General features: G+C 32.3%; 4 protein-coding genes, 2 long non-coding RNA genes and 1 other non-coding gene across 9 annotated transcripts; 2 read left to right on the top strand and 5 right to left on the bottom strand.

Annotated features, from left to right (window-relative positions):
- The first annotated feature begins 1185 nt into the window (after positions 1-1185).
- On the top strand, positions 1186-2575 carry LOC122588461. The gene is made up of 2 exons (XR_006322163.1): positions 1186-1420; positions 2239-2575. It is a non-coding gene; the product is annotated as an uncharacterized LOC122588461 (long non-coding RNA).
- LOC122590364 lies at positions 1494-1584 on the top strand. Its single transcript, XR_006322500.1, has one exon. It is a non-coding gene; the product is annotated as a small nucleolar RNA snoR20a (small nucleolar RNA).
- A 5472-nt stretch (positions 2576-8047) lies between the features above and the next one.
- On the bottom strand, positions 8048-9712 carry LOC122588457 (protein ALP1-like). Of its 2 annotated transcripts, XM_043760583.1 has the most exons (4): positions 9045-9712; positions 8743-8968; positions 8489-8656; positions 8048-8377 (listed from the first exon to the last, which is right to left on the bottom strand). In XM_043760583.1, the coding sequence occupies exons 2-4, from the start codon at positions 8840-8842 to the stop codon at positions 8205-8207; spliced, it is 441 nt and encodes a 146-aa protein (XP_043616518.1). In that variant the 5' UTR covers positions 8843-8968; positions 9045-9712; the 3' UTR covers positions 8048-8204. The 2 variants fall into 2 exon arrangements, with proteins under 2 accessions (XP_043616518.1, XP_043616517.1); XM_043760582.1 differs by having other exon boundaries at positions 8048-8656.
- Positions 8897-9383, bottom strand: LOC122587587. The gene is made up of 2 exons (XM_043759766.1): positions 9045-9383; positions 8897-8968 (listed from the first exon to the last, which is right to left on the bottom strand). Exons 1-2 carry the CDS (start codon positions 9381-9383, stop codon positions 8897-8899), a joined length of 411 nt encoding a protein of 136 aa, XP_043615701.1.
- A 1590-nt stretch (positions 9713-11302) lies between the features above and the next one.
- Positions 11303-11718, bottom strand: LOC122588462. The gene is made up of 2 exons (XR_006322164.1): positions 11624-11718; positions 11303-11540 (listed from the first exon to the last, which is right to left on the bottom strand). It is a non-coding gene; the product is annotated as an uncharacterized LOC122588462 (long non-coding RNA).
- A 207-nt stretch (positions 11719-11925) lies between these two features.
- Positions 11926-13186, bottom strand: LOC122587588 (arginine--tRNA ligase, chloroplastic/mitochondrial-like). Its single transcript, XM_043759767.1, has 6 exons — positions 13117-13186; positions 12789-12866; positions 12617-12686; positions 12366-12455; positions 12220-12288; positions 11926-11943 (listed from the first exon to the last, which is right to left on the bottom strand). Exons 2-6 carry the CDS (start codon positions 12812-12814, stop codon positions 11926-11928), a joined length of 273 nt encoding a protein of 90 aa, XP_043615702.1. The 5' UTR covers positions 12815-12866; positions 13117-13186.
- Positions 13187-17678: 4492 nt separating this feature from the next.
- Positions 17679-22920, bottom strand: LOC122588621 (uncharacterized protein DDB_G0283697). Of its 2 annotated transcripts, XM_043760777.1 has the most exons (7): positions 22693-22920; positions 22398-22530; positions 21494-21597; positions 21163-21307; positions 20926-21066; positions 18567-20430; positions 17679-18097 (listed from the first exon to the last, which is right to left on the bottom strand). In XM_043760777.1, exons 1-6 carry the CDS (start codon positions 22878-22880, stop codon positions 18589-18591), a joined length of 2553 nt encoding a protein of 850 aa, XP_043616712.1. In that variant the 5' UTR covers positions 22881-22920; the 3' UTR covers positions 17679-18097; positions 18567-18588. The 2 variants fall into 2 exon arrangements, with proteins under 2 accessions (XP_043616712.1, XP_043616711.1); XM_043760776.1 differs by lacking the exon at positions 17679-18097 and having other exon boundaries at positions 18194-20430; positions 22693-22919.
- Positions 22921-25366: the final 2446 nt, after the last annotated feature.

Consider the following 25366-nt stretch of genomic DNA (forward strand, 5'->3'; position numbering starts at 1 on the left):
ATTGGGAAATAGATGGAAGGGTAGTACGAGAAAATCACTTAAAAGAGTGGAAGGGATATTTGTTTGTAGGAAGGTATAATAGGTATTATAAAGGTAGAATGGTTGAAAAAATATAGGTAGTTTGCTTTAATATGGATTATAGATTATCCCACACCACATTTTTAGAAAATGTTACATAATGGTTACATGCGAAAGTACGAAATTGCCTTTAATAAACACCTTATATGAAAAGGGTTATTAAAGATTACCAAATTTGCCCTTAATGAATAATTTACACTCTAAACCCTAATCTTGCTAATTTACACTTCTAAAATATTTTCACTATCACATTACATCAACTTACGCCACACAACACCAATAATCGATATCATCACCACCCATCACCGAAACCACAAAACTGACGTCACATTGTGCGAGTACCATGCTTGTATTTAGTATTTAGAAAAATCCATCACAATATATTTTAAAAAATTGGTTAGTGACCCGTTCAAGGTCTAAAGGTTAGTCCGGTTTAGAAAATCTGGTTTTCATTAAAAGACTCATAAAGTGCATTTAATGGAACTCAAAAATTGAAAATGATAATAACAAAGTTTTTGCTAGAGTGTAAATATACATTTTCCAATAAAAATCTTGTTACATTTTTGTATTCGCCTATTCGGAGTATTGTAACCATATTTTTCATGGCCTAATCCCTAGGCTCTACTTACTATAACAAGAGTAGAGTTTTGACATTTAAGGTCGCGTTTGTTTTACAGAATTTGATGGAATTTAATAGAATTGAAATTGAATTTCATTCATTAGTGTGTTTGGTTGGTTAAAGATGGAGGAATCACATTCCGTTGGAATGTTAACATTCCCTCATTTGATGGAATCTCCATTCCTTGGGGATAGGGGAAGGAATTTCATTCCGTCCCTCACTTGAAGCTTCAAAAAATCAAAAACATTCCGTCAAATTACATTCCTTCAGATTCCAATTCCTTCGAAAGATTCCATTCCTTCCAAAAACATTCTGTGAACCAAACGCCCCCTAAGTTTCATCTAGGGACCCATACTCAAATGGGCTGGGCTCAACTATACACAGTCCGTTGGATCAAACCCTAATACCTAAACACTTAACAAAAAATGCCCTATAAAATCACCACTCAGCCTGACTCTAAAATCCTCAAACCCTGCAAAACCCTACTCACAACCGGCAGCTTCCTTCACCATTTTAATTGCCATTTTTTTCCTTTTTCTTAAATATTTATATTTTCATACGTTCAGTTATATTTTTTTAAAGTTAGATGAAGTGAAAATAGGGTAAAGGATGTGTTTATAAAATTGAGTTGAATACTTCACGTTTATGTAACGTGATGTATTGTGATTCTTACTCTGTATAGGAAGATCTGATGCCCAATTTTCACTCATATTTTACAAATCTGTATACTTTTTTCCCTTTTTTTTTTTTTTTGTATATATATAAATTTATTGTTTTAATATTTTGATAAATAATAGCCAGTGATGACAGTTTATAAAAATGGTTGACTGAAATAGCAAGTAAACTTGCTAATTTGTTGAAAATCATGAACTAGGACGGTCTGAGGTTTTTTTTTCGAAAGTGTTTTTTTTTTTTTTTTGTGAGCTGGGTTTGATGGGTTAAATAAAATCTTGGTGATCATGTTATTACAATAAATGAGTAGATATCTGATTCTTTTTACGATATAATATAATAATCTTATGATTATTGATATTTGTTATAAAAGGAATCATATATTTACTCCTTGTTGTATTATATACATGTTGATAAACGAATCCTATAACTACTATTTGTTTTTCAGTTTTTTTAATGTTGATTGAGGATAATGAGATCATATATTTACACAGTTACCTTATCATTTCTTTTTTTTTTAATACATATTTTTAAGATACTTTTGTTTCATCTAATTTAATATAATTGTTCACATTATCGCTCTTTGCATTCCATAGAAAGGATGTCCAATGGTTTGTCAAAAATTACATGATTTGTTTTTTCTTTTCATAAATTATGGATTTTATCTCTGAGTTTGAAGCTCCTGATGTTATTAAAGTCATGGTTAAGTGATTAACACTAACAGGGGATGTTTTTTGTATCAAAACTCAAAAGAAATATATAGGAGAGAAAATGTTACAAATGGTCCTTTGTTTTTTCATATTTTTATTTTGCCTTTTTTTTGTTGCAAATAGTTCTTACTATTTTCATTTTTGTTTTGATTTCAAAAGGGTTTGTCCTTCCAACCAATGTTGTCTGTGAAGATAGTTCATTAAGTAACTGTGCCGATTCTGATATTGATTTGGAAGGTTCAGATTCAGAGTGACAGCAACGTGTTCAGAATCAAATTTCAGAAATCAGAATCAATGAATTTAGAGAGAATTTTCAGAATCAATGCATATCGATATTTTAGACTGGTGTTCTTTGTATAGATTGGTATTGTTTGTGTCATGCTTTGGTTGTATTAGTTATCCTTGTTGTGTGTGCGTACATTTGGTTGTGAAATGATCCTGTTTCAAATCATATCAAGTTTTCACATTTTGTTCCCTCATGGACTGAAATTTGTAATGTTGATGATAGACTGTTTTTGTTGTGGTTGTATTTTTTTCATAGCTTCGGTAATATGGGTTTAATTCGTTTATCAATGTTGTTTGTTTGAAAAAATTATTATTAATACTTAATCTGGGACTGCAAATCAGATATAGAGATAAGAAAAAATACAAATGAGTCTAAACAAATCACTTAGTGATACACTTATATTATTAAAAAACTAATTGGATAGCTAAATCTCTTGATGATTTTAAGTGGTATCATTGTGTTATCAATTCAAATTTCAGATATTTTAAGTGGTATTAGTTGGTTGTGGTTTTTAATATTTTTATATTCGCGCTCTGTCATCAAACACAAACACACATTCATTCACACATTCATATAACGCTAAATCAAAAAATTAATCCTAAGTAAAATCATCAACCCCATTGCTAAATCCAAGAACAATGGCAGAACAATCAGTTTCTCAAACAGTTCAAAGCCCTAACAAGCGTGTAACTCGGCAATCTGCATCTCCCATCATTGATAGTAAGTTTTTGACCTAATAATTATTTTTTTGGGTTTTTTTATAAATTTTTTTACACATTCATAATGTTATTCATTTGTTTCTTTTTTTAGCAGATATACAAACTACCAATGTGATTAAGACGGTACAAAAATCTGGAAAGCAAAAAGGAAAATCAAAAGATGCTGAAGTCGTTAATGTAGAGATTAAGGGGAAGGTTCAGACGGTACAAAACCTGGAGAAAAAAATAAAGGAAAAGAAAAACCTAATGAAGGTATTTTCGTTATCATGATACTTTTTATTTGTTCATGTTTATATCTATGTGCAAGTCTATATCTGTGTATATATATATATATAGTTTGTCTATATTCGGTCAAAACTGTCATTTTCTTATGTATATGTAGATGTCTATGTTTAATTTTATATGGTTGTGGTATTTTAAGTAGATTTTGGGATGATAATTTCTGGTAACATCTTTGTTGTTTGGATTTATGCGTTTGTTTGTATATGTATGATTTTATTAAAAAATTTTGTTGTTATGAACTCTATAGGCTGCGTTATGTTTGTTTGACTTTTTGAAGTTAATGGTAGGTGTTTGTTTTCCGTGTGTATGCAACCATGTATCAAGAATCAATGTTTTTCTATTCGTACAGCTAGTGAACATGTTTATAATCAAATTTTAGAAATCAGAATTGATAAATTTTGAGTGAATGTTCAGGATCAATGCATAAGGATTCTTTAGTCCTACATGTCTATTGTTTTGTTACTTGATTCGTCAATCTCGAATTTTGATGTAATATTCGGTTAGTTTGTTCGTCAATTTGGATTGTCTACTGTTTTCTTACTACTATAATTGAAATTCATATTTGTTTTGGTCTTACGTATAGTTATTTAGTTAATATTCTAACAAGGTACTTGTATGGAACTAAATTAGTTGATTGACGCTTTAATTTTAGAATCAGTATTGGTCAAGATTTATTTGCTTTTATTCTTTCTGATTAAGTGGCAAAAGTGTTGTGTATATTCTCTGTGGTAACTGTTGACTGGTGAGCCACATTATGCACTTCAGATTGTCAAATTCTTTGTGACATATAACTAGATGTGACAATGTAGGTGGGTTAGGTGACTGTGTTCAAAATGTTTTTGTCTGAAACATATTCTTTTTTTTTTATCTAATATAGAACAAACCGTTGAGGAGGACCCAAATGCTGATAAGGAGATCATTGATGACCATCCAGAAATGTCAAGTATCCATCTGAGAACAACTCCGCAAAATTTCTCAAGAGTTGTTTCCTTAAGTGCAGCTCAGAAAGAGGCTGTGAGATCGTATGGTTTTGGCTCACTAATTGACTTCCAGATATTTGATCTTCCTAGCAAACTTGTTCATTTCATTGTTTCTAACTACAATCCAGAAACAAATAAAATAGAATTACAGAAAGGTGAAATAGAAGTTGATGCGAAAAGTATTGAGCATGTTTTTGGAATTCCAAGTGGAAATATTTCATTTACTTTCGTAGAATCGGACCCTGAATTTGTGGTGTTTTTTACCTTATGGACGAAACAGTTTCCGCAAACCAAAAAAAAGAAAGGAAATTTGCAGATTGTAAGTGCCAAGATGATTGCAGACGTCTTGGTGGAATCAAGAGAGGTTGACAAGTTTTTCAAAATGAACTTTTTAATGTTGTTTCTCACTTCTGTTATACACTGTGAGAACGGTGGACGTATCGATGAGTATATTTTGCACCGTGTTGGAAACAAAACACATTTAACAACCCTAAATTGGAGTGAAAAAGTGTTGTTGTATTTGAAAAAAAGCAAAGCATCATGGAAACCTCAAAAATATGAGTCCTACTATTGCGGTCCTGCTACCTTTCTACTGGTGAGTTCATCTGTCTGATTAATATTCTATTTTTTTTCAATTATAACATTTAATCTTTAATACTTAATGAGTAGCTTATGCATATTTTGAAGCTTCTGTACCTGGATAGAACGAAGTATGATCAGATGCTAATTTTTTCAAAAACTGGAGCCTGTATTTGAAACGTAGGGAGGCTATGGAAATCGAGGCTGGTCGATTCGGTATCATGGATATCAAGGGTCCCATGAGTGAAGAGTCATTGGCAATTGAGGTAATTCAGCTTTGAAATTGACTCATCGGTTAATAATGTAATGTACTATAACATATTCATTTGCTATTTTATACTTCCATAGTATAAGTGTTTTATTTTCTTTTCTTTTTAGGAATATGAAACCGCTTTCATCCAGTTGGTTGAAGTTTCAAAAAAGAAAAATATGCTGTTTGATTTTTTGAATGCTAAATCTGTTAAAGAACCAGAGAAAAAGAAATTCAAGTTTTTCAAGTCCAAGATTTCTGAGGTCTTTAGTATGGAATCTTTGTTCTATAATGAATGACAACTGTTTCTGAAAACTTGAATGAAGAACAAGATACTCAAACAAATGATTATCGAAAAATTGTTGGTAATGAAGGAGATTATAATGCTGTTAACCCTAATCACAAAGAAATTGAAGATCATGTCGAAAAGGAGAAATATGAGAATGTGAAAGATCCTACTGTGACTAGCAACCAACAAGTTACTTCAGAGAAACAAGACAAAGTGATTTCTGATTCTAATGCTGGTCCTAGTCACCGGAAGAAGTTTACCAAAAAAGCTCCGTCTTTTGTTGAAAAATCTATTTCTGATATTGAGTTTGTTGTTGATATAAGTCCAAAATTTGTTGGTGTTGCTAAAAATACAGATGCTGATGTTGTGAAGGAAGGTAATCAGGGTGTTGGTGTTGACAAGAGTTGTGTTGTCGAGAAGGAAGGTAATGTTGCAAACCCTAAAGACGATCTTGTTCAACATACTGTGGATAGAGAAAAAGAATTTGATGATGATTGTAGCCATGCAAGGAAAAAGCAGAAAAAATCTTCTAAAAAGAATGTTGAATTTGATTATGCAAAACTTCCAACAAAGATTTACAATAGGCATTTACAAGATGACAATGTTAAGCAGAAACCTGTTTTTGAGGTAAGTTTGTCTGGCATTTACAAGATTACTAGTAGGGGTGTTCACGGTTTGGTTTTTACCCGGTTAAACTGTAAACCGAACCGTTTAAAAAACCGAAAAAAACCAAGCCGTTTTTGAATTTGGTTTTGGGTTTGGTTTGTAACCGAAACCGAATTATATATTCGGATTTTGGTTTGGTTATGTGTAAAGGATAATGAATTTGGTTAAACCGAAAAAACCGAATAACTTATATTACTATTATGTATTATTAAAAATATTTAATTCGTATCTTTTTTTTATGGACAATTATTAATGTATTTTTTACTTTATATGTCTATTTGTTTATCGTATTAACTTTTTTTATGAAATTAGATAAATTCAATTTTAATGAATAATTTTTAATAATGATAACAAACAAGAGTTTAGTTGTTTCACTTATGTTATTTGTTTATCCATATGGTTTAAATTTACTACTTTGGTGAAAATTGAAATTATGAACCTATTTTGGTTAATCACAACTTAGACAAAAAGAAATGGTAAATTTGTGCTTTTCATATTTGGTTTTTTCGGTTTTAAACCGAAACCGAACCGAATTCTAATTTGGTTTTCGGTTTGGTTTTTCTAATTCGAATTAGGTTTTGGTTCGGTTTTGGTTTTGAAAAATAAAAATAAAAAAACCGAAAACCGAACCGATGAACACCCCTAATTACTAGGTTTAACAGGTCATTTGATAATAAAGATGTTGACAAAACTGTTCAGGAAGAGGTGCAGCCAAAGAAGAAACGTGGACGTCCTCGGAAACCTACTCCTAAAATTGTTGAAGAGGAAACAAATTTTGATGATGTTCCTATCATAGCTCTGATCCCTCAAAAAAATGTTCCTGTTCCAGTTCGAATAGTTGCATCAACAAAGACTAGTACCTCCAAGAATGGGAGGTAACTGACATTTTTTTGGTTAATGTTTTTTTATTTGTCAAATTCGGATTATCTCACTTTTCTAACTGTTTTTGTCTTTTTTTTTTAGTTTATGTGGTGAAAAAATGGAAAGGAAGAAATCTGAGAGGTTGACAAAGATTAAGCTTGGAAAAAAGGTTGTAACAAGAGATGGTAAAGGGTTGGACAAGGAGAATCCAGTGGATTTGAAGTAATTAAAGTTTGAGTCATGTCATATCATTGTGAAACTTTTTCACGTACTTTATATATATTATTACTAATCGTTTAAACAGTATTAGAATTTGCAAAACATATGGTAACCAAATTAATTTGAACCTACTTTCTGTAAATAAGTAGTTTAGCATGTGCAAATCCCATTGGGAAATCAGTTGGTTAATTTTTGTACATTGCTTTATTTGTTTTTTTGTGTTTGTAAATTTTTTAGCCTGTGCAAATCCCATTGGGATATCAGTCAAATGGTAAAAATCCCCATGGGACTGACAAATAATCCCCATGGGACTTACATATAATCAGTAAGAGATATTAACCATAACTTGCATATAATTTTTCAGAAGAACAAAAGGAACTAATCCCCATGGGACTGTCACAAAATCCCCATGGGACTTACATATAATCACTAAGGGCATGTTTGGTAGGGAGAAATTCAGAGAAATGAAATGATTAAAGAAATGAAATTGGCTGAGAAATTCAACAAATTCTCTTGTTTGATATCAACAGAGAAATTAACCTGAGAAATCTGAAAGAAATCAATTCTATTGTTTGGTAGAGTAAAAGTAGAGAAATGAAAAATGAGTTTTCATTTCAAAAATATGATCAACTTAATGTCTCAAAACATACCTTCTGTACAATATGCTAGACTAAACCATAGAACCACAACTATATTTTGACCTTTGCTAGATGAAAACATGACTTCATTATGGGTATAAACTTTGTGACATATAAGATATGATGAAAATTTAAATATACAAAACTAGCTAGCAACGTGAAACAAGCGTATAACTTTAAACATGATACATTCATACGCTTTCAAAATCTAAACATACTAGAATACATAAATTTTGCCACTTAAACTATACATCATCTTACAAGAGAAACCAATGGAGATGATAACATGCATCTACTACATGTGTAATTCGTTATATAGTTTTCAAAAAGTGAACATAATTCACAGCTAGAACATGTCATCGATTACGACGTCTTGTATTCCATTCATTAAACATGTCATTAGCAAGACTATCTCTATGATCACTCCATACTTGAGATGTCTGGACCGTGCTAATAAGATCATCATGTTCATTTCCATTTACCGAGTAATTTATTGGTACTAAATTCTCACAAGGGTCTTCGCTTATTTCTGTACGTATGAAATTATGCATCAAACAACAAGCAATGATGATGCGCGGCATCGACTCGACTGGATGAAAACAAATATCATGCAAGATTTTCCATCTATTTTTAATCATACCAAAAGCTCTTTCGATAACATTCCTTGCCGATGAGTGCCTTTTGTTATATAGCTCCTTAGCCGTGGTAGGCGGGTTCGACCAGTCATTAATATGGTACCATTGACCACCGTAAGGAGTAAGAAAACCGTCTCCATTCGTGTAACCGGCATCACAAAGATAGTATGATCCTATTAACACCAAGTATGAAACAATAAGTCATTAATTAGGTAGAATAAATATGTACAAGTAGTTACATGTATGATATGTAACATACCACGGGGTACTCGAAGACCTTGTGGCCTACTAATAGCATCTCGAAGCACTCGACTGTCTGCTGCAGAACCCTCCCATCCAGCCAACACATAAGTAAACATGAGGTCTTTTGTACATACACCAAGAACATTGGTACAAATCTCCCCTTTTCGTGTTCAATAAGGTTTTTTATCAATAACAGGGACCCTAATTTTTATGTATGTCCCATCTAGTGCCCCAAGGCAACCCTGCAATAACCACATATAACGCTTTACAAAAATATCATATGTAATGCTATTCTTATAAATGATGCACTTGACTAACCTTAAACCATTTCCACCTCTCATCGGTCTCATTATCTGGAACTGGAACAGGTGTCTTGTAGAACTCTTTGTGTAACCGACAAACTGCATCTAAAACTAACTTGAAATAACAGCTTATAGTTTCACCAGATCTTTGGAATCTATTGATTATTATTCGGTTCTTTTCGTTATGAGCAAGTGTATGTAAGAACATTGCAACTTGCTCATCAACTAACATGTGTTTACTACTGCGTAATCCTCCTTTTTGTTCAAGCAAGTTACAAAGTTTTGAAAATGCAAGTCTAGTCATTCTAATAGTATCCACACTCGTAATATCACTTTGATACACAACAGTCCACATATTTTTACGTCTAATTTCAAAATTCAATAGATATCTCCTACTAAGAGTTCTAGACTCGATCATATGTTTTATTATCTAACAGCCTAACATAAACCAACGAGCCATATTTGATAGTATGTTAAACGTTGCCATGGAAGCCATTGTGACCACAACCATTTTTCATTTTCGTTGTTGAGCCAACGGTGATCTTGCCATCTACAAGTCAATATATGAATGCTAATGTAAGTTATAAATATGTTAGTACTACTTGGAACAATCATTTTTCTTTACACACTACATAAAAGAAGCAATAAATTCATAAATATGTCTAATTAGCGTAACACAGCACCTAAATATGTCTACTAATGTTCATATATATGTGTGTTCAGAATTCATAGTAAATCAATAAGCACTAAATATCACTATATAAATTAAAATGTAGGGAATTTTGCCTAAAATACAGGTTACACAAAGTTAAAATCTATCTCAAACATGTTCCTATTTTGTGCTCTTTAAAATATGCAACATTATAATTTTATATATAATCTTCGAAATTGACGTGCACAATTAAAATTCATATGCTTTATATGATTGAACTTATATCTCACAAACAAGGGCCTACACAAAGCCATGGACGGCCACTTATCAGTTTGCACACATATATACATCAGTGGAGGAGCACTAATGGAAATCAAAGGAAAAGACACGAACCCGTGATACTGTTATGATAGAGATATGGAGTGGTGTAGAAGCACCAGTAGAGGAGCATCAATTGAAAAGAATGATGGATTCTGTGGAAAGAATGATAATCACCAAAAAGCTAGGGCTTGCACCTTTTTTCTCTAGAGAGATAAAAGAGGGATAGAGTTGGTTTTCGAATGTGCCAAACACGTGATCTTGCTTTTATACTCTTTATTTTAAGCGGAGCCCAATTTCTCAGCATAAAAACACGGAGAATTCCTTACTAGCAAAGTTCATTTCCTTGAAAAATGGATGGAAATCAAAATGTGAAGGATGTAATTTCTCGAGAAATTACATTTCTCCGCTCATTTATCTCTTCACTGTACCAAAGAAAGGAAAGCACATTATTTCCATTTCTCTTGTTTGAATTCCCCTTACTAAACATACCCTTAATACATTAGATTGATTATAATTTCGCCTTCCATTAACTTAGGATATTATTACATTAAATCTATCTATATATGATATTTTGGTTAGAAATATAGTATCAATTTGTATTTATTGCTTAGAGCTTTTTATGGATAGAATTATAGCAGACTAAATTAGTGGATTAGATAAGTTTTAAAATGAGTATATCATTATTAAATAAAATACTTAACATGATTTTTATATTTTAACCATTTATATCTTGAGAAAATACCCGCACGTTGTGATGATGAGATGGTGGAATGATAAGTCATAGGAGGTGATAAGTCATAGAGTGTCCGTCCTTGGATTTAAAAATTCGTCGAAAGCATATCGAATGACATCTCTAATGAAAGAGCATGAAATTTTAAAAACAATCATATAATTTTTATAATTTATCAATATATGGTTTTTGAGATAAAAGATTTTGAATGAATTAGAAAAATAAAATGGTTTATGGAAGAGAGAAAAAAATGAGTACGGTTTTTGAGATACATGATTTTGAATGAATTAAAGAAATAAAATGGTTTATAAAGGAAGAAAAAAAATGAATGGTTGAGATATGAGGAGAGAGAGAGAGAAAAATGAGTGGTTGAGATTTAAGGGTATTATAGGTATATTATGTAAAAATGTTTAAATTAGTTAATAAAAAAAATGGGTAATTAAAGTTGTAATTTGAGATTTAGAAAATGAGGCTCCTCTACTAGATAGGAGTAAAGATAAAGATAATATAAAATGCAAAGGATGTGTGATGATGTCTAGACTTGATTTACAATCATAATTTAGTGACAATATTACAAAAAGATACCTAAAAACTCCAAAAAAAAAATCAGTAACAAGGACCCACAAGAATTTTACAGTCTTCAAGGGTACATTGAGCTAGTTCAAAATTCCTCAGAGTACAAACTGTAAAATTAAAAATCAAATCTCGTCGACAGGGGTAATGCCTAAAAGATCGAAGCATTTCTCCATCACCACAGCAGTTGCCTGACACAACAATAGTCTGCTTGTCTCTTCGGCAGACCCAATAACCTGTGCATTTTCATTGTAAAGCGAATATATAAACAAGAAGCATCCTATTTAATTTAGACAAATCAATAATGTATAAGAAATACCTGGCATACGGAGTAAAAACTAGTAAACTTCTCGGATAAATCATATAGAAATTTACACAGGATGTTGGGTAAGAGGTTTGTGCAAGCTTCTTCGACAACCTGAAAAAGAATACGGTTTAAACCAATGAACTCAAAAGCTTAAAATCTGGTTAGCATTGACGTTAGATATGATGTGTAGCTAGAATTCCTATAAACACAGAGAGGTAGCAATTCTATTTTGGTTATGTTTCATCTCCAACGAGTCAAACATAATATTAGATGATTCATCTCTTTACCACATTAAACTAGGACTTACCCGAAATTCAAACCCACTGGCAGCCCTACATTAAACAGGGGAAATAAAAAAGGATACGGGCCAAAAGTCATTGAAAGTGACTGAAAGTATAATAAGGCATACAACCTCCAATTTTGGTCTAAAATAATCTTTGGTTTAATGGTGCAATAATTCTTTTCGTAATCATATCTAACACATTATTTAGTTAACATAAAAAAGTACTTTGGCCATTCTAGGCCATTTAAAAATTAAGAAATTACCCACTGCCACGAGTGAGCAAATGTGCTTAAATAGTGGTTTCTTGTACAAAAACTTGTCTTACCTCAGCAAACTGGAGCAGATGTAATCCCAGTGCGCGTTCTTCATTTTTTTCCAGGATTAGTTGCCCCTCCTGTCACAAAAAATTGAATTCAAATATAAAACTTGATATTCGAATCAAAAATTCAATAAGAAAGGAAAAAACGTTACCTTCTTCAACTGCTCAATGTCTTTACCAGATCTCCGGATGATGGAAGATATTCGAGCATATGCATACAGTAGATACACAGCAGTATTTCCCTAATTATTGACAAATGTGAGCACATAAGAAAAGAGAACCCACAACACTATAAGTGATAAATAATTGTCTAAAATGCAAGTAACATCACTAATTGAAATTTTAAACTGCCGTTAAAAAATGATTAAACATGATAAAAATAAGACAAAATCATAAAATAAACCTTGTCATTGAGCATCCGATCAAAATTGAAGGTGTAATTGGTCAATCTATTGTTCTTCAAGTCTGCATACCTGTTAAGAACCAAGTATCCAAGAGTCAAATTGAAGGTGTAATTGGTCAATCTATTGAGTGTCCATGTACATGTTAAGTAATGTAAAAGCATATATACTCACCTGAAGTTATCTGATATCCAGATCATTTACTTCCCTGTTAGGGAACTCTTCAAATAAATACTGGATCAACATCCCAAACTGCAACATAAAATGTTACAGACTATTCGTCAGACATACCTAAGAACAAAGAAAGAAGGTGTGGGCAATATATATTTCTCTATTCTAACCACATGCGAGTTGTGTGTGTCTAAAATTAGAACAGCATAAAAACTAACCAAACAAAATACATAGAGGCGAGTATAAACTTATTTAGATATATACAACAAACAAATATTCAATATTTAGATACAACAAACAAATATATGGGGAGATGAATTAATGTGTGTACCTGAGTGCCCCAATCCCCAACATGGTTTCTTCGGAGGACATCAACGTTAGAAAACTCAAGCATCCGTGCTATACTGTCACCAATGATAGTCGACCGTAGATGACCCACATGCAATTCCTTCGCTATGTTGGGAGACGAGTAGTCCACAATTACCCTTTTGAAAGGAAATTTTGGGGCCCAGATGTTAATACCATCTATCAGCATCTTATGAATGCTCTGCAGGGATAACAATCACAATAATTAAGTAGACATAAAACTAATTACTAGAATGCATGTTTAGAAAAGTTAGAAAGGACTAATACCTTAGCTATCCATTTCTTTGATAACTTAACATTCACAAAGCCCTTTCCAGCTATCGAGCATGATCCTATTTCTAGCATTTCAGATTTCGGAATATTTTCCAAAATAGCCTATAATAACAAAGATCGTTCGTAACCAAATACTAGCTTCGAATAAAATCCAATCTGTATATTCAACATCCATGATAGTTGACATTCAAAAAAAAAAAAATTATTACCTCTCCAACAGGCTTAGGACCTCTAAATGTCGTATCGGAGCCTTTTATTTTAGGCCATACACTCATGGCATTATTGCTGTTACCAAATGTAAACTTATGCATTAGTACTTCTCAGTCTGAAGAAAAGCTTGCAATATACATAGTTACTAATAATTTAAGTATTTAACTAGTAATTAAATTACAAATTGAAAATTGATAAGTTTAAGAAAGAGTATATACCATTGGTAGTCACCAAATTCTTTTTTGGCACAGGCGACAATTATAGGCTCAACTTGTATATCAGGGATAGTAACTTTCAGTGAAGCCTCAAATAATTTTGACAATTGATCTTTAAGGCTCCCTGTATTATCTTCCTGTAAACCATAGGCAAATTGTCATCATCTTAATTAATTGTGTACACTTATATATAATACAATGCATATGTCATATTTTTTGGAGTTAATTACAGAAATCGTCCTTGTCGTGTACCCAGCTTGCAGGTTTCATCCCTAACTGTCAAAAATTACAGTTTTAGTCCAAAAAACTTTGCTCCGTCAACAGTTTTAGTCCTAGCCATAAACGTCCGTTTAAAACCAAGTCACGTGATTCACACGTGATGGGTAATCTTGTAAATTGGCTTAATAATACCCATAGTTAATTACAAAAATCGTCCCTGTTGTAGACGGTCACTTGCAACTTTCATCCCTAACTTTCAAAAAATTACAGTTTTGGTCCAAAATTTGTATTCTCAATCTATATGAAAAGAAACATTTACACACAAAAAAAAAAATCCTAATTATCCAACTTCTTCTATTTCTATCAGATATAAATTCACAAACAATCTTAACTCACACCCTACTCTCTTTTTGAAAACTAAAGATTCAGACTCTCTTCGATTTAAATGTTTATGGGTTTTAAGTAATTGATATTTTTTTTACTTAGTTTTATTTTTGTTTTGAGAACTTATAAAAACAAAGGAAGAGCTAAGAATAATAAAGATGGTGAGATTTTTATAAGATTTTTTTGTTTATGAGTTAATTGTATATAATGAATAGATCTAATATATATATATAATTATATATTATGTTTGTATACAGATCATGTATTGATATGAAAGTAATGATATTTGGAGTTTCATTAAATTTTGGATTAAATTTTTGTTTGGTTTTGGATCTGGGATTGTATATGTGATATATGTTATGCATTAGAAATCCAAATGATTTTGTGTTTAATTTTATTTTAAATTTTGGACCAAAACTGTAATTTTTTGAAAGTTAGGGATGAAAGTTGCAAGTGACCGTCTACAACAGAGACGATTTCTGTAATTAACTCTGGGTATTATTAAGTCAATTTACGAGATTACCTATCACGTGTGAATCATGTGACCTGATTTTAAACGGACGTTTATGGTCAGGACTAAAACTGTTGACGGAGCAAAGTTTTTTGGACTAAAACTGTAATTTTTAAAAGTTAGAGATGAAACCTGTAAGTTAGATACCACGACAGGGACGATTTCTGTAATTAACTCTGTTTTTTTGTATCTATACTTCAAGTAAGTGTAATCATAAAACAAGTTACATATTAGTTCGACAGGAGTATGACAAAGTTTAAGTCTAAAAGACTTGCATTTAAATCTGCCATGGTTGATGCGGATCGTGTGTTAAAGTTTCTTCTAGATGCTTCTTTCGATCGGAATATCTGGCTAGTTTTGTAGTAACAAGCAATTAATTAAGAGAGTAAACACAGCACAAATAACAATAATATATGAACAACCACATAAATTTATATTATTAATTAAAGCTTTCTGTCTCTAATCTCTCTCGTACATGACAAATATAAATATACTATAATATATAATATAATAAAAAAAATAATAACTTGATCCCCAAGTTTACCTAGCAAACTGGGCTTAAGTAAATAAAGGGGCCCATTGCTTTGTCTTAATTCTTAAAACAATTTAAGGCCTGCTGCCTTAACAGCAAACTGGGCCTGTATTATTAAGTTTCCATAACCCAAACAAGTTAACGGTCCATCTTAAAAGTCATGAATCGTATTTATACCAAACGGTTTTTCGATTGTTTTGGTTTTTGGAAACTTTTGAACACCCCGATGAGGACTAAACAAAGTGGAAACTAACAAAGACGTACTACGTATGCATTTATCGGATAGTTGTATGTATATGTGTGTGTGTATATATATATATAGTTGTTTTTCATATAGATGACAACAAACAAGTCCAATAAATAAAATCAGAAAGAAAAATAGTACAGTAGAAAATAGCAAGCAGAAAGGGAAAAATAACCAGAAAACTAACCTGAAGTATGGCAGCTTGAAACTGTGGGCGGCGGTAAGGCGGCCGGAAACGAGATGTCGCCGGCGAAAAAGGTTGGCGAAAAAAGGGGAAGGATAGGTTTATTAAGTTATGTGTTTTCATACTTTCTTTGCATGTCTATATACACGTCCGAACGTCCCGGTCTACTGTTTCGTTTACCTGTTTGTCTGTTGGACCCGTTTTAATTTCAATAGCCCGAAAACATCAATCCAAGAAGAAAATTTTCAAATAAGCCCAATTTAGGTTAAATTTTTAGGTTTGGTAAAACTGAACCGATTATAGTTTTGATTATTATTTGCTTAGGTTGTTACGATCAAAATTCATATATTACCTCTTTTAAAATTTTATGTTATAATAATAGTGAAATATTCATTTGAAAACTAAAATTTATGTGAAAACTATAAAACTGATCAAAATAAATTGTCATCTGAATCTAACACAATGTGTTTTAATTGTGTTTTCTAAAAACACAGTGTTTTTTTATAGCGCGTAAAAATTAAAAAAATTGTTCAAACGCAATGTGTAACACATTGTGTTTTTTAAAAGAAAATTCAAAACACATTGTGTTAAATTCAGATCACAGTGTGTTTTGACCAGTTTTCTAGTTTTCATAAAAATTTTAGTTTTCAAATGATCACAATCCTATAATAATAACCTATAGAATTCTTTAAAAACGCATAATTTAGACCATTGATGGATCATAAGAATATCATCGTGTTACCAGTTATATCACCCCGGTTAGATTCCAACACCATATGAGTAAACTCATCCTAAGTAAAGAGAAAACCTTCTGTCCTTCACTGATTACCTTAGTGGTTGGACACCCGGACTTTTGCCCTGGCTTTCGTGGAGCTTTTTAATTTTTTTTCTAAGCTCTGTGGAGTATTTGTTAGATATGACTAAAAAAATTGTAAAAATATTACTATCTTTTAAAATTGTTTGAATTGTAAGTAACACAAATGACTAGCATTTTTTTTATCCATCTTTGATTTTCACTAAGATCACTTACGTTGTTTAAGTTAGTGATAACTTCTTCAAAATATTCTTTTTTAGCAAGGGAATGACAATACTCTTTGAAATTGGTGTGCATGTGTCTGACTCAAGTTCGAATCCTGAAAATGCCGTAAAAAATTTTCCTCTCATGTTTTGAATGTATATAGCATTATAAATTGAGGCCTCCAACCCAAATATCTTTGGCGTGATTTGAACTCTTTCCCATATAATGAAACTCTTAGAAAACAACACTCTGGCCACTGGCTAAGACTCCAACGAGTATAGTGTAGTATGTTTTCATATAAAATAAGTATATTCGTTCAAAAATAAATAAAATGATTAAGGGATCTACCCATTGACCCATTTTCATTACCATTCTATCTAAATAAGAAACAAATCAACCTGCAGAACGTATGCTGCCATCCCCTGCCAATCAACAAGGCCATGGCTGGTCATCTTGATTTGTTGTATTGGGTCTGGTAGAATCAAGCATTGTACTTGTAAAATTATATGTCTAGATGGATTTAGTTTCAGTCATATGGACATATGGTTCATGAATCAAGTATACAAACTAACATGTGGAGTGCTTAGTGAAACGCCTCATTTTTCACACATGGTCTCGATTTACCTTTCTCTAGCTATGAACATTTAAGTGTTATCGTGGCAAAATCATCGGGCAGGGTAACGGGTAACCATTCAAAACAAACAGTTGCACCTTACGAAATCTTCAAATTTCCCAAGTGCAAGAGTATATTTGGAAGTTCAAATTGAAAATAGCTTTACAATAAAATGTAAATCAACAACCTCAACTAAAAAATCACACATTCAACTGACTAAGTCAAGTCAATCACATTTATTTGTACAAAAATTAGAAGACCAACCTTTACTTGTTTTTCTCTCTTGCAATATGAATATTTGCATCATTCATCAGATGCCATGATGTTATATGTGAAAATCAATTTACAATGAGCTAACCTTGAAGAAAATCGTAGCTCAAGTGTTGTTTTTCACTTTTTCATCGTCTCAAAAGATTATACGCTGGTAAGTCTTTCACACATGTGACAACATCTTCAATTGCAAATTCCCGCTCCCGTTGCACTCTTGTGGACTTCATAACCTCCTACGCGAAGTTGGAAATTCAAATGCAACTTTAAGCTTCCCTGCTTTTTATAGAAACACATTACAAACTTGAGCAGTAGTTCATATACACAGGTGGCAAAATGCGTAATATATTAGATAGATAGGATCGGGTTCACTAGCAAACAATCATTGAACATTTTAATATAATCAGTGAAACTGCTTCATTAGAGTTACAACCGGGATCATTGAATAAAGGGATATAAGACTTGTACACACCAGAATTACACTTTGCAACTTTTGAGCTGTTCGGCCCGTTCCTTTTTAGCTAAATCTCTTGGTTTTAGATATTTGATCCGCGAGAGATAAATAACATAACCAAAACCATCACTCATTAATCCATCACAACACTCTTCTTTCAAACAATCATTACTATTAAGTTTAACGCGTCGAGAAACAAAAGAAATCAAGACAACAGGCCTTTGTTGTTGACTACAATATGTATGGTCCAGCCTCCTGCGGTTTCATACTAGTATCAGATAAATGGTGTACCTTTACCCACAAGAAGATTGTTTCACCCTCCTCGCAATGCTGCAAATCTGGCTGCCAAATCATCATAATCAGGCAGCTTAGGATGCACATGTGGAGCTTGATTATCGGGCTGAAATGAGTTGGCACGAGCATACACTTTCTTAGGTTCTGATTCGCCACTATGTTCGTTTGGAAGAGAGAGTGATCTCATTGGAGGAACAATCATTTCTGCCACCTCATCTTTGCTTATATGATGTGGAGATGGAGATTTGCTTGTGTTGGATCTAGATTTCTTTTTTCTCAATTTTGCTATATCATAAGCTGAAGGTTTTTTACTGTAGTGTAATAACAATTTATCCATCATTTTTTCCTCTTCATCCTTGTGGCTATGATAATGCTCGTCGTCAAATAAAATCTGTAACCCCTTTCCTTCTTTTCTTCTGCTACTTGAAATTCTTTTCACAATATGGGCATCTTCTGAGCTTCCAATATCGTCATGAATAGATGAGGATTTACAGTGCTTCCGCCTAATTGATCTTGGCTTAGGTAAAGGTATATCATTCTGGTAATGCTGATCGTCCACAACCCTGAGACTTGCTTCTTCCTTGACCCTTTCTGACTTTGATGCATTGTGAGGCTTACTGTATGGTGGCGGGATGTTTAGCTTAACATATGGTGGTGGAGGTAAAGAGGACTTTAACCTAATTTGTTCTTCAGCTTTGACTTTCCCTGCTGACTTCAAAGCATCTTCATCATCATAATCTGGATGTTTTCTACCATTTGAAACGCCTTCTGATTTTCCATGATCTAGAAGATCAGGTTTTTCTACTTTTGGGTCAGCATTCACATGACCGTTGTCAAGATTTTTTGGTCGTCTGTCACGCGATCTTCTGGAACTTTTCATTTCAGACCTTCCTTTTAAGTGATCAATTTCTCTGGATTCAATAGTTTCTTCCCTGCTTGTAACTGGCTCTTGTTTGTAGCGATGTCTTTCCTTTCTACTTCTGTGCACCCGATCCTCATCAAAAGCTTCCCGCTCCTTGTCATGATAAGAACTACCTAAACTTAAAACCATCACAGGGATATCGTGCTGTCCAAACTGTCCATGTGCATTCTTCTCCATATCAGATTCATGCCTTGGCTTAAAATATTCCCCACCATTCTTTGCCTTATTGGCGAATTCCTCATCTTTGTTGGCACGTTTTTCGTCTATTCCTACAAACGGAAAGTCAAACACCTCTTTCCTCCTAGAGAGTTCCTCATCTTTGTTGGCATGTTTTTCGTCTCTTCCCACAAACGGAAAATCAAACACCTCTTTCCTCCTGGCGAGTCCCTCGTCTTTGTTGGCAAGTTTTTCGTCTCTCCCTTCAAATGGAAACTCAAACACCTCTTTCCTCCTAACACTTCCATTCCCATTTTCATATCCATTCCTATTATAAGGAGCATGTTCTATTCTTTCTTTGGAGCGCTTTTTGTCTCTTCCTGCAAACGGAATATCTTGATCCTCTTTCCTCCGAACATTTCCAATCCCATTTTCATCATGAGGTATTCTTTCTTTAAAACATTTTTCTTCTCTTCTTACAAATGGGATATTTAACTCCTCATTCCTCCTAACATTTCCATTCATGGCATTTTTCGATAGCGATCCCTCGTAAATGCGCTCTATTCTTTCTTTAGAACATTCTTCTGTTTTTATGGGTGGTTTATCAAACCCCTCTTTCCTTCTAATATTTACATTTCCATCATTGTGCATTATCAGCCTTTCTTCAGCATGCTCTGTTCTTTTTTTAGAACGCTGATCATTTTCCCGGAAAAAGTTATTTGCATTTGGGGGTCTGAACTTATCATCAGTGGCACCCACAGCTCCAGGTTTCTTTGGTTGTTCCTACAGTATTCATAAGCATACTAAATTACAGTTATGTTTGGTGCAATGTATCATAAGAATGGAATGATCAATTCAATAGGAAGAAACTTACGTTGATTTTTTAATTCTCCAAAACTAACTATAATAGATATCTAAGTATAACAAATTTACAATCTTATATAATGTTTCGATGAGTTTTTATAAACTTGTGAAAATTCAGTAACTAGCATATTAACTAATATAAATAAAATATTAAAGATAAAACTAAACACTAAATCTGGAGTCTGGTATAATACAAGATATTCATTAAAAAAAACTCAATACGTTCCTATCTGCCAGCCAAATATGATAATAGAATACAAGGGGTCAGTTGAAATATTTTCAAAGGCTTGTTTTGAACTATAAAGAGTTGGAGGACATCAAAGCAACACACAAAGAGGACCAGCATCCCACACCTTTTCAGGGTCTTTTGATGGGGAGCAGGGGTTGGTATTAATCTTGTATAATTAACAATACCTGAGCAACTGTGGTGGGTTTATCCATTCTTTGTTTAAATCCTTTAGAATCCCATTGAATGGAAAACTCTGCAGCAATATCTTGAAGTAACTTTATTTTCTTCTCTACCACGGGAGGTTTAGAGGCTAACTTCTCAACAAACTAGCAAACATCCACAAACCAGTTATATGTATATAGTAATGAGTATAAAATGAAGATTTATGGGATTATTCATTCACTTAAAATTTGAAGACCTACTGCTTGATTTACATAACACTCTAAGCCATTTCCATATCTCTCTTGAAATACATCCCGAAGATCACGTAATTCAGGAAGATCAGAAAATCTTGCAGCCGCAAACATAAGGGATGCAACTGTCTCTCTGCATTCTTCTGGGCATTGCCTGAATGGATCAAGTGCATGACGTTGGCATTAGATGGCTTAACAATGTGCACATTCCGTCCTTTTTTATGATCTTATTTTATTTTTGGGAGCAATGTATAGAAATATAACAATCTTACTAGAGAATAAACAAATAACAATACAATAGTAGAAAATGAGTAAATATAGCTTCACGTTTTCTTCATACCCTAGTTTCGACATGACTGACAACTGCTTCAATATGTATTCACATGATTGGTCAATGAAGGTATAACAAGATAAGAGATCTAATCCAGCTATAAACTCTTCAGTCTGTATCACCACCTCGCACGAAACAACTCTCGTTAGAAATTATTCTATCAATCAGATCAACAACAAACATATGCAAATACTCTAACAGTGAGTGCTTTTTAAGCTTAGAGCTAGGAAACGAAAGGCAAGCACTAACCAGAATCTCGTACAGAGATTATGTAGTATACTAAAACTTGCAATGACAACGAGACCAGAAGCTATATCGGAAAGGGAAAGGGGCACAAATGTCCACCAGTATGATCGGTCTAAAAGAATCAGGACACCTACGTGCAGCAACCTTATTGTACGGTCTAATCAGGTAGGTTATTTTCCCCTATTCTTTTGAGTATCGCTTTTTACCAAATATACAACAAAAGGCAATGGAATTTGGTGAGACTAAACAGCCACATCACTACTTGGATAGAATACGAAAACTCAATATTAAAATAAAAAAAAGGGGTAATTGGATGGGAACCCCATGATCTCATGTACCATTTGGTACCCACTAATTCCTCTCAACCACTTAATAATTTCCTGATTATCACAAATTTGCCTTTGGCAAGACTCGAACCCAGGATCCCCTGAAAAGTGGCGGCTGGTGGCCACTTGGCTATTACCCAGTGGTTACGAAAACTCAATATTCACAAGAGTACTTTCCACATATCATAATGTATGTATCATTTTTCTCAATGTATCTAGCTGCCATGTACGATATATATATTTTTTAAATTAACTTGTTCGCATTCAATTACATTTGCACAAAACAATACAAGTATAATTTAACAGAAGGAAATGAAAAACCTAATTAATTAAATAATTACCCTTCCAAAGGCATTGACATCAAGGCCATTGGCAAGCAATTTAACAAGATCTTCTTTCGAAAACCTCTGTTTCGCCTCGGCTCTCTTTCGCAACGCCTCTATCCGTGTCCTCGTTGGCTTTACTAATGATTTACTTCATACCAACAATAATTAATTAATTAATTAATTCCGTTACTAATATATATTTCAAATCAAATAAAACACATTATCAATATTATTATTATTATTATTATTATTATTATTATTATTATTATTATTATATATAGAGAGAGATAGAGAAGAAAAAAAAGCAAACCATTTAGAGCTGAAGCCACTGCGCCCTAACAATCCGTCTAACATTCTTGCAGCAGCAGATCCAACACCGAAAAATGAGTGATTTTTTTTTTTATTTCTTTTTCCTTGTTTATATAAGTTTTTCCAAGAATCAATGAAACATATGGATCTATAATATTCAAATAAATAAATAAATAAATAAAAATACATATACACGTAGTAACTGTGTGAGGAACTTTTAGCTGCTGGTGAATTCAAAATAACGAAGGGGGAGCTGTTTTTTTCTTTAATCAAATATCAATAAATAAATAAATAAATGTTTTATACGTAGTGATGTTGTAATTTGTTTTTCGGTCCCTGATGTTTTGAAGTTTATTATTTGCTCAAATAACTTCATACAAAGATTTCTTTATGATAAGCACCGGAACGGATTGTTCGGTTGGTGCTTTTTATTTTTTGGCATGCAGTCCAAAAGATGCACAGAAACAAAATGTTTATACAAACTGAACTAAAAAACAAGTTTGAATTCAACTTGCTTTCCGCAAAAAATAAAAACAAAAAAATGAATATGAGTCTTGAGTCGTTTTAGTTTTAATAAAGGTTCGACTCGAAGAAAAGTACAAGACTGAATATCTTGCAATGGTTACTAGTTTAAAAGCAGGACTAAAAATAAATAAATAATAGTCATTAAAATAAAATGAATATGAATTTCCAAAAACTGTGTATAAGAAAGTTATGGAACTACTATTTCTTAGCAAAGGTATGGAAGTTACTCAAGTAGTAATGGCATAATATCGAAATAAAAATAATTTTAATATACAGTAGATGTAAAGCTTATGCGGGCTTCACAAGTAAAAACGCAGTACACTTTCATACTATTACTATGTCTTTTACCCGCACAATATGCGGCTATTTAAAATAACCTACGTAAAAAGAATAAAAATGAACATGAACTAATATATAATAATACATTAAAGCATATAAATTTTTTGAGAAATATAATGATATATAAAGCACATAAAAAATTAACAACCCAATTACTTTCATATTAAAAGTCGAAAGAATTTAAAGATGAAATCAAAAACCAACTTAAAAAAAAAATATGACAATGGTGTGATGTGTCGACACAATTATGTAATCTATATATGAAACTAATGTGGGTTTTAGGAAACAAAATCAATTTTATTAATTTCATAATTTTATTTTTTACATACCAATATATATTTAATATTTTTTATTGCATATATAAATAAATATTGTGAAAAATTATAGAGATAGCACATAGGATAAAATCTTATGTGGCAAATTTTAAAAATAGTTTTAAATTAAAGAGGGTTTTAAAAAGTTAGGATTCCTATTGTTTTAATATTTATATAGATTTATTTGCTGTCGGTATTATCTACCAATATTTTTTATGATATTTTTTATGATATGATATGGAAATCCGAATAACATCAAGATATTTGTGATGACTTGGATAAGCAATAACTTTTGGCATTGAATAATTTATTGAATCAATAAGACTTAATGAACAACATAATAAATTTTTGTGAAATTATCAAAGTCAAAAACACAAATAATAATAAAGTGAAATTGAATATTTTAATTTATTAATTATTACTAATTCGTTAATTATTACTTAAGAAAAATATATTTGTGATATATATAAGTATAAAAATATATTTACTCGTGTATTACGCAGGACAATAATCTAGTTATTATTTATATTATATAGGTAATATCATAACTATATAATTGAAACTTATCAAAAGAAAGAAATTCATATTGCATAATCCTTTTTCTTTAGATGACATTGTATTATCAATAACATCATTGTCTAAAATCTAAATAATCATATTTCGTTGATTAATAGACTAGTCAAACGCTTTTACATTAGTGAAACTTAACATTGAAGCTAACAATTGTTTGGTGAAAATATATAAGATATCAGGAGTAAAATGTAATAATATAAAATAGGTGGGAGGTAAAAGCAAATTTATATGTCTTAAGGATGGGATTAAGAAACTTTGACACATGGTGGGTTTTCTTCTTCTAACGTCAAACACTTTTCCCCTAGAAGTCTAGAACCAATCCATGTTTATTGGTCGATGAAAATGACTTTTTATTTTGTCGTATTTGATATTAGATCGTGACCGTTGAATGCATAGGGTGAAGTGGGAGACGTGGGTTAGGCAGTTGGACGGTGGTGATGGCTCCTGATTGAGACATACTGCCTCTCACTCAATGGGCAGGTCCCCACTCAACCAAATTAATGGACTTATGAGAGGTGATAATAGTATTATTTTGGTTTCAAAAACACTAACCGTTGCCAACAAGCTCTAGATTGGTAAGAGTAGTGAAGATACGATTTGTGACCACAGATACGATCAAGTCGTGTACTTTTGGGAATCGGTGGTCTCGTTGGATTTAGACAAATTCAACAATGTTTTGGTTAATACAAACGTATGAATTGAATGTGCATTTTGCTACCAGGAAAAAGGTAACTAACCCAATAACGTCTTTTACAGATTTTGAGTCTCAATATCATTTTTGATAATATATGAGGAGGTTGAAATATATACATTTTTACCTCTATCAAATATAGAGAGATTTTTTAGAGTTCACATGTTCTGCCAAAGATGATAAGAGGCTCTATCACTCATCCCTCAATAATTAGACTCTGTCAGCGTTACATC

The sequence above is a fragment of the Erigeron canadensis genome, chromosome 2 (assembly GCF_010389155.1).
Source record: "Erigeron canadensis isolate Cc75 chromosome 2, C_canadensis_v1, whole genome shotgun sequence".
NCBI lineage: Eukaryota > Viridiplantae > Streptophyta > Magnoliopsida > Asterales > Asteraceae > Erigeron > Erigeron canadensis.